At 35.9% G+C, this 12,500-nt stretch overlaps 2 protein-coding genes across 2 annotated transcripts in view; one reads left to right on the forward strand and one right to left on the reverse strand.

The window, feature by feature from the left end:
- Positions 1 to 9,753, reverse strand: part of LOC113065158 (armadillo-like helical domain-containing protein 3) — a 16,944-nt gene extending 7,191 nt beyond the window's left edge. Inside the window, exons 1-23 of the mRNA XM_026236382.1 lie at positions 9,633 to 9,753; positions 9,268 to 9,383; positions 8,881 to 8,937; positions 8,670 to 8,816; positions 8,380 to 8,487; positions 8,199 to 8,291; positions 7,005 to 7,079; positions 6,835 to 6,921; positions 6,660 to 6,716; positions 6,537 to 6,580; positions 6,398 to 6,458; positions 6,177 to 6,223; positions 5,219 to 5,294; positions 4,985 to 5,078; positions 2,891 to 2,992; positions 2,354 to 2,412; positions 2,205 to 2,270; positions 2,031 to 2,100; positions 1,892 to 1,952; positions 1,726 to 1,814; positions 712 to 794; positions 500 to 626; positions 335 to 410 (exon numbers count right to left, since the gene is read on the reverse strand). Of these exons, the coding sequence (XP_026092167.1) occupies positions 335 to 410; positions 500 to 626; positions 712 to 794; positions 1,726 to 1,814; positions 1,892 to 1,952; positions 2,031 to 2,100; positions 2,205 to 2,270; positions 2,354 to 2,412; positions 2,891 to 2,992; positions 4,985 to 5,078; positions 5,219 to 5,294; positions 6,177 to 6,223; positions 6,398 to 6,458; positions 6,537 to 6,580; positions 6,660 to 6,716; positions 6,835 to 6,921; positions 7,005 to 7,079; positions 8,199 to 8,291; positions 8,380 to 8,487; positions 8,670 to 8,816; positions 8,881 to 8,937; positions 9,268 to 9,369 (1,781 nt within the window). The 5' untranslated portion in view covers positions 9,370 to 9,383; positions 9,633 to 9,753. The remainder of the gene's footprint in view (positions 1 to 334; positions 411 to 499; positions 627 to 711; positions 795 to 1,725; positions 1,815 to 1,891; positions 1,953 to 2,030; positions 2,101 to 2,204; positions 2,271 to 2,353; positions 2,413 to 2,890; positions 2,993 to 4,984; positions 5,079 to 5,218; positions 5,295 to 6,176; positions 6,224 to 6,397; positions 6,459 to 6,536; positions 6,581 to 6,659; positions 6,717 to 6,834; positions 6,922 to 7,004; positions 7,080 to 8,198; positions 8,292 to 8,379; positions 8,488 to 8,669; positions 8,817 to 8,880; positions 8,938 to 9,267; positions 9,384 to 9,632) is intronic.
- A 2,187-nt stretch (positions 9,754 to 11,940) lies between these two features.
- The window catches only part of LOC113065160 (EGF-containing fibulin-like extracellular matrix protein 1), a 15,424-nt gene continuing 14,864 nt past the window's right edge, over positions 11,941 to 12,500 (forward strand). The window contains exon 1 of the mRNA XM_026236384.1: positions 11,941 to 12,093. The gene's annotated coding sequence lies outside the window, so the exon portion shown is untranslated. The remainder of the gene's footprint in view (positions 12,094 to 12,500) is intronic.

The raw sequence follows: 12,500 nt of genomic DNA on the forward strand, positions 1-12,500 counted from the left end.
AAAACAAAATAAAAGCAAAGGTAAAAAACAAAGGAATTAAAAAACAAAAATAAACCAATTAAAAATATAGAAAAAAATACAAAAAGAAAAAACTAAATAAAACAAAAGAAATCCCCCACAAATTTTACCAAAGCTATCCAATGTTAAAGACTTCAACTAGAGCAGCACAAACTATGATTTCGATTATATATATATATATATTATTTTTTCATATTTATAGAAATATTGTATGCCTTTTATAGATACAACTTGAGTTGTATTGAGTATTTTTTAAACCGCTCATTTAACAGGAAGCAGTAAATGAGCTCAGTGTTGATTGTGAGAGCGCTCTGACCTGACGTTGACGAGCGCGTGCGTGACTTTACTAGCAGGCTCCTTCCACGGGCCAGCGTTGGTGGACACTCGCAGCACTGCGGCGTCAGGGAGAACAGGGCAGGGCTTTAGTCATGAGGGAGGGAAATAACACATGCACACAGCAGGACGGGGCTCGGAGACTCACCCATGCAGTAGAGGTTATCAAACACCTGATGCATGCGTATAATCTCGTAGTAGAGCTCGTCGTAACTGCTGGGGGTGGGCAGAAACGTGTCTCCATACGTGATGAACATGTTAAAGAGGTTCACCACCTAAAGCAGACAAACACATGTCCAGGAAGGTGAGAAATGACCAATGTGTAGTTAAAAACTGCTGCTCGCTGCGAGTGTAATTTACCTGAAGAGCCAGCTGGAAGATATTGTGCTTGGACAGAAGGATGGTCTCATTAGACAGCAGGAACTTCAGAAGGTTAATGAGAGCTGGAAAACACAATCAGTACAGCCATCTGATGCGATCTGACTCTTACACACAACAATAATCACTGCTTTGACCTGTGACTCCACACAACATCATAAGATCCACTATCAGGGACTGTGGAGAGATACAGGCTAACAGAGCTGAGTTCTTATGGTTATAAACAAAAAACTATTCAGAAAAAAAAGACAGGTACAAAATAAAATAAACAAAACAGGCACACAAAGTAACAATTTAAATCAATGTTTTTTTTTTTCGTTTGATTTGTTGTTGTACTTTCTATTTATATAAGAAAGCTGTATTTACATAATTACATAGAAAAAATAAAAAATAAAAAACCCCTAAAGCATAGGAAACAGAAAAAGACAAAAACAAGTGAAAAAAAACAAAGGACAAAAAATACAATAAACTAAAAGCAAAAAAAAAAACAAAGCACAAAAAACTAAAACAAAAGCAAAGGAAAAAAAAGGAACAAAAAAAGAACTAAAACAAATGCCACGGAGAAAAAATAAAATAAAAAACAAACTTTAAACTAAATAAAAAATTTAAAATAAACAAAAAATAAATAAAATCAAGAACCAAAACAATACAAAATACAAAACAAATAACACAGGAGAAAAAACAAAAAAACAAAAGCAAAGCAAAAAAAAAAAAAAAAAAAAAATTTTATTTAAAAAAATAATCAAAAAATACATTTCCTTCATTTATCAGACGCTTTTATCAAAGCAACTTAAAAAAAAGAGGACAATAGAAGCAATTAAACCTACAAAAGAGCAACAAATATAAATTGTTTAGGGTAAAAAAAGTACATTGTATATTTACTATATGTAAAACTAAAGCAAAATAAAATGGAAAACAAAAATCAAAGATTAAAAAAACCATAATGAGACGGAGCGCATGCGTTTTGCTCAGACACACACGGGGTGAAGATGGTACCTGACCAGAGCTCTCTCCACGTGTAGTGCATCCTAACTCTGCACTTCTTCTGGTAGCAGATCAGTTTGTGAATTATCTGAATGCAGCGCCTAAAATAAATCACTTAATTAACTCTCACCATATCCACATTTATCTAAGCGTCGCAGTATTTCAAAAGGAAACTCACACATAGAGATCCATAGGAAACTCCTTCATCATATGAGTAATGATAAACTCAACCATCAGATCTGCAAAGACAGAGAATACCTCACAAAATGATAAAGCCATTCACAGGATGAATCCCTCATTCTGAGCACAAAACTCACCCAGAACTGCACAAACTAAAGGCCGAGAGGGGATGTTCTTATCCACCGCTTTCTTTCGGTGTCTCATGGGCTGAAACACAAGAGAAGTGTCATGCAGCCAGGCAGTTTACTGCTTTGTATGCCTTTGTCTTCCTTTGGATTCTGCCATTTACAGACAACAGCAGAGACTCTTACCATTCTGTGCAAGTTGACCCTGAAGTTCATGTTATCATCGTGGAGAAAGGCGTCGGCGTACTGATCCTGTTAAACAGACAGTGAGAGGATAAACTGTCAAACAGTGAACAAACTCACAGAAAATAAAACAATTACCCACAATGCATTACCTCGGCTATACAGGTCAGAATGATGAGGCACAGCCTGGCACTGTTGAGTCTGTGTTCATCTGAAAACACACAGAGGAAGTCTATCGTACAATGTGCACAAAAGACTGGCTAAAAACTCAAATAAATAAATGGCTCCGTTCCAAATTCTAGTGAGCTCCCTACTTAGGCAGCATTTTAAGACACTAAGCGCTTTTGACACAAAAGCTTTTCCAAAATATAGATACGGTTATGCTGCCTTCTATTATTAAACATCTTTTGCAAAAATTTAAGTTCAGTGTCGTTTGTAAAGAACACAATCCCATAATGCATTGCAACAAACACAAAAATCCAAAATGGTGGACAAAGCAGGAAAAATTGACTATTTTAGCTAAACGTGTCCTTCATGCTTTTATGCTTATTTCATGTTGTTAGCGTAGCGACATGCTAACAACAAACTCCACTGAAAACGAGGTTGTGTTTGAGTTTGGACGCTGTCTAGTTAGGTCGTAGACAGCAAGGAAGCTCACTAGGTTTTGGGCAGAAACTGTGATATCTTGCCTTTGGTGTCCTGCATTACGATGGAGGAATATTTGAGGAACGTTATAAGAAGATTACTCGTCTGCAAGTTTGGGTCCAGAGGAAGCTCGGGATTATTCATCACTGCAAGGAGAGAATGAAAGAAAGGTGAATCATTTCTGAGAATGATCATTTGCCAGCATTTGCGTATCTATACTACACACTAATATAAGTATATACTCCATATTGAGAAAGTCCACACTTGAGAGACAAATGTTTTTTTAAGTACTACAATATTTGCATACTGTTTAAGATCGATAGCACAAGGTAAAAGATCCATTCATAGAAAGAATGATGACTAGAATGATTTTAGCGTCCATGCATGTTTTATCATCTGCTGCTGTAAAGTCTTAAATTACGATTATTAAAACAGTTTTTGTTAAATTATGATTATCAAAATGTTATTGTTTTTGTTAAATTTTAACGATTAGTAAAACATTATAGTTATAGTTAGTTCATTTAGAACAAATATAAAAAATGTTAGTTACTGTTAAATTAGAACAATTATTAAAATGTTAGTTTTTTTAAATTAGGATGATGATTAGAACATTATGGTTTTTGTTACATTTTAATGATTATTAAAATGTTTCAGTTATTGTTATATTGTTACGATTATTAAAACAGTTTGTTTTTATTTATAATGATTATTAAAATGTTATTGTTTTTGTAAAATTTTAACGACTATTATACATTTATATTTATTGTTAATTTATAACAAATATAAAAAATCATAGTTACTGTTAAATTAGAACAATTATTAGAACATTACAGTTTGTGTAACATTTTAATGATTATCAAAAAGTTATTGTTAAATTTGAGCGATTATTAAAATATTAGTTATTGTTAAATTTGAACGATTATTAAAATATTAGTTATTGTTAAATTAAAGCGATTATTAAAATATTAGTTATTGTTAAATTTGAACGATTATTAAAATATTAGTTATTGTTAAATTTGAACGATTATTGAAATATTAGTTATTGTTAAATTAGAGCGATTATTAAAATATTAGTTCCTGTTAAATTAGAGCGATTATTAAAATATTAGTTATTGTTAAATTAGAGCGATTATTAGAATATTAGTTCCTGTTAAATTAGAGCGATTATTAAAATATTAGTTATTGTTAAATTTGAACGATTATTAGAATATTAGTTATTGTTAAATTTGAACGATTATTAGAATATTAGTTATTGTTAAATTTGAACGATTATTAGAATATTAGTTATTGTTAAATTTGAACGATTATTAGAACATTATAGTTGTTGTTATATTTCAGAATCAGAAAGAGATTTATTGATGAGTACATACAAGAAATGTGTTCAGGTGACAGAAGCTCACAGTACACAGAGACAACAGCACACAGATAATAAGAAATTAAACACGTGTGTGTGTGTGTGTGTGTGTGTGTGTACAGTTGTGGAATGTAGATTATAGAATAGATAGAACAGAATTTGCAAGGAATGGAATAAGATTTATGGTAGAATTAAGTAAATAAAATTGGTATTGCACATCTTTTTACTGAACAGTAGGGGAGAGCATTTATCTGTTCATGAGCTAATTGAATGATTATTATTACATAAGTATTAAAACATTTATCGTTATTGTTATATTGTCTTTGTTGTTCACAGGCTTTAACTCTAAGGTAAGTATATTGTAAATGTTTCTGATTATAGATGACTGAGCCACATCCACCACGAGAGCATCAGTCCGACATCAGAGTCGATTTAATATTTCACACAGCTAATGGATATCAAGTTTCATAAAGGTTGCACGTGTTTTAAAGGCAAATGTAAGTGTGAAGTCAAGCTTAAGGAAGCCAGGTGTCGGCTCTACTATAACAGACTGAAAGAACGTACGATTCAGAGGGACGACAGCTGTTTAAAAAGCTCAAAGCGTTTCATTATTCAAACAACCCTCACTTCTGGTGACCGCACTGACCATTTAATAGGAGTCTGTTTTATAGAAACAGCCGCTGAATGTGTTCGATTCACACACGGTGCATCAAGATTTCTACTGTAGTGTTCTGCAGAAGAAAGCAGGTCCTGTGTGTTTGAGTGATATCTGAACACTACTCACGGTCCAGAGAGGGCGGTGTGGTGCCCAGCGGGGTCGCAGGAGAGGATGGGACGGGCACCGCCGGAGCTGCTGCCATGTCCATCTCAGGATGACTCTGTGATTCACAAGTACAGAGGAGGAGATAAACCATAAGACTTCATGAATAGACAGCATAGGCCTAATGATAAAAGCATTGGAACATCCAAGCGTGATATTAAGTCAATGCACAAAGAAAAATAATAGTGCAGTGCTGACCTGTGCAAGAACCGTGATGAAGTTTCTGTTGAGATGTACGGCTTCATACAGAGCGAGAAGGATGGCTTCATTAGTCCTGAAGCACAGGCAGGTCATCAGACATGCAGAGCATTTGATTTAATAATACAAGAATGGACATTTCAATATTTGACAACTGCTATCATGTACTGGAGACTTATGGGGCTGATCTGACCTTCAAATATGAATATACAACGTCTGTTCAGAAGTTCACTTTTCTGACAGAAATCAGCACTTTTATTCAGTACGGTCACATTAGAGTGAGCACAAGTGACTGAAATCACTTTGATAATGTTACAATGAATTTTTGCTTCAGACAAATCCTGTTCTTTTGAACTTTTTTTATTCCTTCAAGAATCCTGAATAAAATGTGTCACAGTATCCAACACTGGTATCAGTGAGTACCATTATTAAACACTGAGCACCTATAATAATTGAGCAGCATATTAGAATGATTTCTGAATCATATATTCTGAAGGATTTTACAATATAATGATTCACATTATTAGTGTTTTTATGGTATTGTGAAATAAATGCACCCTTGACTTTCAAAAACATTTATTTTTTCAATCTTACGGACCACAAACTTTTGAGCATTAGTGTAATTTCATTTCCTCTACACAAATAATTTTTACATATTATTTCTTTTGATTTTATGCTTAACATTACATTTCTGAACCATCGAGAGAAATTAAATGGCTGCTGAAAATTCAGGAATAAATTACATTTTAAAGTAAATTCAAACAGAAAACAGTTATATTTGTTAAATATTACCGTTTTTACCATAATTTCATCTGATAAATGCAGCCTTTGTGAACAGAAGAGACTTCTTTTAAAAACATATTCTTTCTGACACCAAACTTGATCGTTGATAGCAAAAAAATGCTATTTATGTGCATGTGTTCACACACTAAAATGAAATATTGTTGTTTTTTCTTACTGTACTGACAGCTTCTCATCTGCATCAGCGATAAACATACTGCCCACCTGCAGACCAAACATTATTATTATAAATCTGCAGTCGTTAGGTCATTTTCACTGTATGGAAAAGAGCAGCATGAACATTCTGCTAAATTTCTCTTTTTGTGCTCCACAGAAACAAAAAGTCAAGCAGGTTTGATAACAAACGAATAAATGGGGACAGAATTAAAATTTTTATACCATGCTGGTAAGGGTGGAAAAAAAGCCTCCCTGGTTTTCTTCTTCTTTGTCTCTGTACTGCCTGTGAAAGCGGACGCAACACATGAAATCTTTCACCTAGATGTTTGTTAACTCATAAACAACAGCGATTGCACGTCACCTGTTGTACTCTGTAAGTGCGTGGTGGATGACCATCCCCATGCCCTGTGAAAAGACCCACTCTGTTAGACCTCCACGTGACTCAACAATACCTCGAAGGTCACGACTCTCCCCAATCACTCACATCCAGGGTCGGCTCGTCGTCCACGATCGACAGCTTCACAATGTAAGGATTCACAGACTGCAATCAACAGAGGAAACGATGAATTAGTAGAAGCATCAATGTGCTCATTTTACATTTAGAAATAGTGACTTCAAAGTAAACCTTGTGTAAAATACAGTTTTTACAGTGCATCTACCTCATACTTCCTGTAGTTGACCAACAGAGCTAATAGCACCACAGCATCATATCCATGCTGCGCTCGACTGGACACGTCAGAAAGAATCTGGACAAAAACAGACGAATGAAATGGACGACGTTAGATCGAAAGTCACGGCACGCACATAATACACCCAATCACAGTTTTACCTGGAGAATGGCCTCAAATATACTGTTGATCATCACATACTCCAGAATGGTGTTCTGACTAATGTTATCGGTCACCTGAAATCAGAAAAACACATTAGAACCACGTCAGACATAAACTAAAATAGCACTTGACAGCAATGAACATCTATGAGTCGAGAATACAAGAGGATTTCAAAGCAGAAAAAAACAGATATTATCACAACAGTGACATATGAACATCTAATTTTTAAAGGAATATTTCATCAAAGATGAAAATGTGCTGACAATGTCCTCACCCTCAGGCCATTCAAGATGTAGGCGAGTTTGTTTCTTCATCAGATCCGGAGAAATGCAGCATTGCATCACTTGCTCAGCAATAGATGTGAATGGGTGCCGTCAGAATGAGAGTCTGATAAACACATCACAGTAATCCACACCACTCCAGTCCATCAGTTAAAGTCTTGAGGAGACAAAATCTGTGTGTTTTTAAGAAATAAAATCTATCATTAAGACTTTTTTAACTTTAAACCAATGCTTCCTTCTAAAATATGAGTCTGTAATCCACAACAGCTCTTCCTTCGGTGATAAAGTCCATCTCCTGTTGTCTCTCACATCAAAATCCACACACACGTGTTTGTTCAGAGCTGTTTTGGACTGTTTTAACCTGTAAACTGTGCAGATTTCTCTCCTTTTTCACTGGATGAAGCAATATTATGGACAGAGGACTTGTATTTTAGCCGGAAGCTACTATTTAAATTTAAAAACATCTTAATGATGGATTTGTTTCTTACAAACACACATCTTTTCACTTCTCAAGTCATTAACTGATGGACTGGAGTGGTGTGGGTTACTTGTGGATTATTGTGATGTTTTTATCAGACTCTCGTTCCGACGGCACCCATTCACTGCAGTGGATCCACTGATGAGCAAGAGATAAAAAGCTACATTTGTAGACACAACCTCATCTACATCTTGGATGGCCTGAGGGTCAATAAACTGTCATTTTCATTTCTGAATAAACTATTACGTCACGTTTTGTTGCTATAATTTTTAAATCAATAATATCGTAATGTCTAATTTTGGTGCAATCCCTTGCTCCACTGACTTCCATTCTAAATGGACTGATTTAGCTTTCTTTAACAAACTAAGAAGTTCAAATGAAGGTGATCAGGTTTGAACAGTAAGAGTGTAGAAGAGTGTGTGTGGTGGTCTTACAGTGACCAGACACAGCAGCAGTTTGAGACACAAGCTCTTCAGACTCTGGGATCCGTCTCCACACAGCAGAGCGTCCAGACTCTCCATCAGCTCCTGTGTGCACCGTAACATCAGAAGTCAGACCTGCGTTCAGTCAAACACCCGACCGTGTGTGTGTGTGGAAGAGGGACAGCCGACAGACCTTCATGCGCAGCTCAGCCTTGTCGAAGCCCATCAGCATGTTGATGATGTCGAAGCCCGTGGCAGACCTGTTCTTCTGGTGAACTCCTCTGAACAGCGCACAGAGAGTCTGCAGAAACAGACGAGAGGAGCTTGTCATGTCTCCGTCACGTTCATCCACAGCTTCAGCTGATATATTCTGAACGTAACTGAACGAACGGTGTGTTATATTCTGGGGTGAATTATTCCCAGTTATTTGTAGCATGTGTGTTATGAAGATGTTCATTATTAAAGCAGTAAGTGTGATTTCACCTGAAGAGCGTTGACTACTCTGATCTGGTGCTCTTCTGCCAGAGCCTGGACACAGTGCTGGAACAAACTGTTGATGTTGTCCTTGACTTTCATGACTTCGTCTCCGTCCAGAGACTCCAGCTTCCCCTCCAGATACTCCAGATTGACCTGAGCGCAGAGACACATCAGCCACACTGCCCAGTATTCACAGACATCGCTCCAGAACACCAACCTTCATCAGAAACAGCTCGTCCCAGAAGCGAGGATTGCTCTTGCTAGGGTCTTCCTTCTGACGGGAACGAGCAAGAAATAAAAACAAGTGTTTACAACCTAAATCTGCAGCAACATTGCATTTAAAAACATTTCCATATGAGTTTATAACTCAGTGGAATAAAACATTAAAGATAAGTGGCATATTTAATCTCACGATTATTACTTTTTCCTTTTTTTGAGTTACAAGTGTATTATATCTTTCAATTTTTTAATACATTTAAAAAATGTAGTATTAATAATTTATTCATATATATATTAAAACCTTTTTTATTTTTGTCATATTAAGACTTCATATATATATATGATATCACAGCGTGTAGATGAGGAAACCCGAACAGTGTCTTACTGTGAATATCTGCTCATACATCAGCAGCACTTTCTCCTTCAGGGGCTTCTTTGAGGAGGATGTCCTCTTCAGGAGACCTGCCTTCTTCTCAGGCTGAGCCATGGTTACTAACACCACTACAGACACACAAACACAGCGAGATGACAGTAATGTTCACCGATATCTGCTCTAGAGACAGTTCATCACTGTTACACGCGCGCAGTCGGCTCGTGTTTACATTGTGTTCTGACAGCTTAGCTTTAGCATGTAGCTTCCTAACATCATCATCATCATACACCGCGAACAAACACTCTTGACAGCTCGGACAAGATTTTTACATCAGACTCTATTCGTATAAATAAATGAATCCGATAACGTGTTCATACCCGCGTAAATGAATCACTGTTTTTGTTGCATTTCTCTTTAAGCTAAAAAGATGGATTTCGCTATAGCTTGACTTCCGGTGGGAGCGGAGACCCCGCCCATGTGTTTACGTCACGTCCGCTATCCCTGCTGAATAGACATATATAAAACTGTTTCTTATCTATGTATGATATGCTTAAAATGATCATTATCGTGCGAAATTATATAAATCATTTGATAATTGTTCAAAATACAGGTCAGGTATGTTGATATATGTGTCATATAATCAGCTATAGATGTGTTTTATATAGAAATAAATCTGACATTTACTTTACGATTTATTTTCATTTTTATTCATTACAAATGTTATATAAAATATTTAAAATCAGCTTTCTTAGTTCTTAGATACATACAAATTAAGAGTCTCACCAATAATCGAGAATTGTATGATCTTAAATACTATGATCATTTACATGCATCATAAAATATAGAATTTAATATAGAAATAAAAACTAAAATATAAAATAAAAACTGCTTATTTTTTTAAATTTAATATTTAATTATTTATTTAATTTATATAAATGACAGCATTTAAGATCATAACATAATTATTAATACAAATTCATTAAGAATTATTCAGTTATTTTATAGAGTAAATTATATATTTTTGATTAGAATATCATCAAAAAGTTGATTTATGTCACTAATTCCATTAAAAAAGTGAAACTTGTATATTATATTCATTCATTACACACAGACTGATATATTTCAAATGTTTATTTCTTTTAATTTTGATGTTTATAACTGACAACTTAAGGAAAATCCCAAATTCAGTATCACAGAAAATTTGAATATTACTTAAGACCAATACAAAGAAAGGATTTTTAGAAATCTTGACCAACTGAAAAGTATAAACATGAAAAGTATGAGCATGTACAGCACTCAATACTTAGTTGGGGCTCCTTTTGCCTGAATTACTACAGCAATGCGGCGTGGCATGGAGTGGATCAGTCTGTGGCACTGCTCAGGTGTTATGAGAGCCCAGGTTGCTCTGATAGTGGCCTTCAGCTCTTTTGCATTGTTGGGTCTGACATATCACATCTTCCTCTTCACAGTGCTCCATAGATTTTCTATGGGGTTAAGGTCAGGTGAGTTTGCTGGTAAATTAAACCAGCTCTTAAACCAGGTACTGGTAGCTTTGTCACTGTGTGCAGGTTCCAAGTCCTGTTGGAAAATGAAATCTGCATCTCCATAAAGTTGGTCAGCAGCAGGAAGCATGAAGTGCTCTAAAACTTCCTGGTATACGGCTGTGTTGACCTTTGACCTCAGAAAACACAGTGGACCAACACCAGCAGATGACATGGCAGCCCAAACCATCACTGACTGTGGAAACTTAACACTGGACCTCAAGCAACGTGGATTGTGTGCCTCTCCTCTCTTCCTCCAGACTCTGGGACACTGATTTCCAAAGGAAATGCTAAATTTAGTTTCATCAGAGAAGATAACTGTGGACCACTCAGCAGAAGTTCCAGTCCTTTTTGAAGCGAGACACTTCTGACGCTGTCTGTTGTTCGAGAGTGGCTTGACACAAGGAATGCGAAGCTGAAACCCATGTCTTGCATACGTCTGTGTGTAGTGGTTCTTGAAGCTCCGTCTCCAGCTGCAGTCCACTCTTTGTGAATCTCCCCCACATTTTTGAATGGGTTTTGTTTCACAATCCGCTCCAGGGTGCAGTTATCTCTATTGCTTGTACACTTTTTTTTCTACCACAACTTTTCCTTCCCTTCGCTTCTCTATTAATGTGCTTGGACACAGAGCTCTGTGAACAGCCAGCCTCTTTTGCAATGACCTTTTGTGTCTTGCCCTCCTTGTGCAAGGTGTCAGTGGTCGTCTTTTGGACAACTGTAAAGTCAGCAGTCTTCCCCATGATTGTGTAACCTACAGAACTAGACTGAGAGAACATTTAAAGGCTTTGCAGGTGTTTTGAGTTAATTATCTGATTAGAGTGTGACAGCAGGTGTCTTCAATATTGAACCTTTTCACAATATTCTAATTTTCTGAGATACTGAATTTGGGATTTTCCTTAGTTGTCAGTCATCAAAATTGAAATATATCAGTCTGTGTGTAATGAATGAATCTAATATACAAGTTGACTTTTTGAATGGAATTAGTGAAATAAATCAACATTTTGATGATATTCTAATTATATGACCAGCACCTGTAAATGAATTCTTAACTACTTGTAAGACTTTCCTTCAGAGACCCCAGTCTGTATCTGTGTTGTAAGTTTAAATGTTTAGCAGTAGGTGGAGCCACATTCACTGTCTTTATATTGCGGCAAGAATGTAGCAGTGAGGAAAAAAAAGCACATAATTTGAAAAGGCTTGAGAGAAAACCTTGCCTCTTATAAGAACATGATCGCAGGCAGCTGATGTGTGAGAGACTCCAGTGCTCCTCAAGCTACAGTGGAATAAATCACACAGGGTAAGATCCTCCACTCACTTCACACACATTCATGGAAACAGTCCTGTTTAATAAGCTGTATTGTTTATGCGGTTTTGGCAGTGCATTATAAATTCTGTGTTCTGTTAATGATTTATAGGCCTACATCATTTTGATTGATAATTACAGTATGGTAACAGTTTTCTGAATGTGCATCTCAGAATGAACTGCAGGTTTTAGTGTTTGATGTAGAACTGTACTTTGTTTTACATAAAAACAAAGAATGAATTATCTTGTTATGTTAGATAAATATTTCATGTTTTGAATGACAATAGACTTCTGCTTCTGTGATTACATGAATAGGAGGTTTAGTTGAACAGAAAACAACAGTTTCAACTGGAGGTTGCTGGAGGGCTTTGTCAGATAAATATGGTGTCTAAGTACTAGTT

Source organism: Carassius auratus, chromosome 47 (genome assembly GCF_003368295.1).
Source record: "Carassius auratus strain Wakin chromosome 47, ASM336829v1, whole genome shotgun sequence".
Classification (NCBI taxonomy): Eukaryota; Metazoa; Chordata; class Actinopteri; order Cypriniformes; family Cyprinidae; genus Carassius; species Carassius auratus.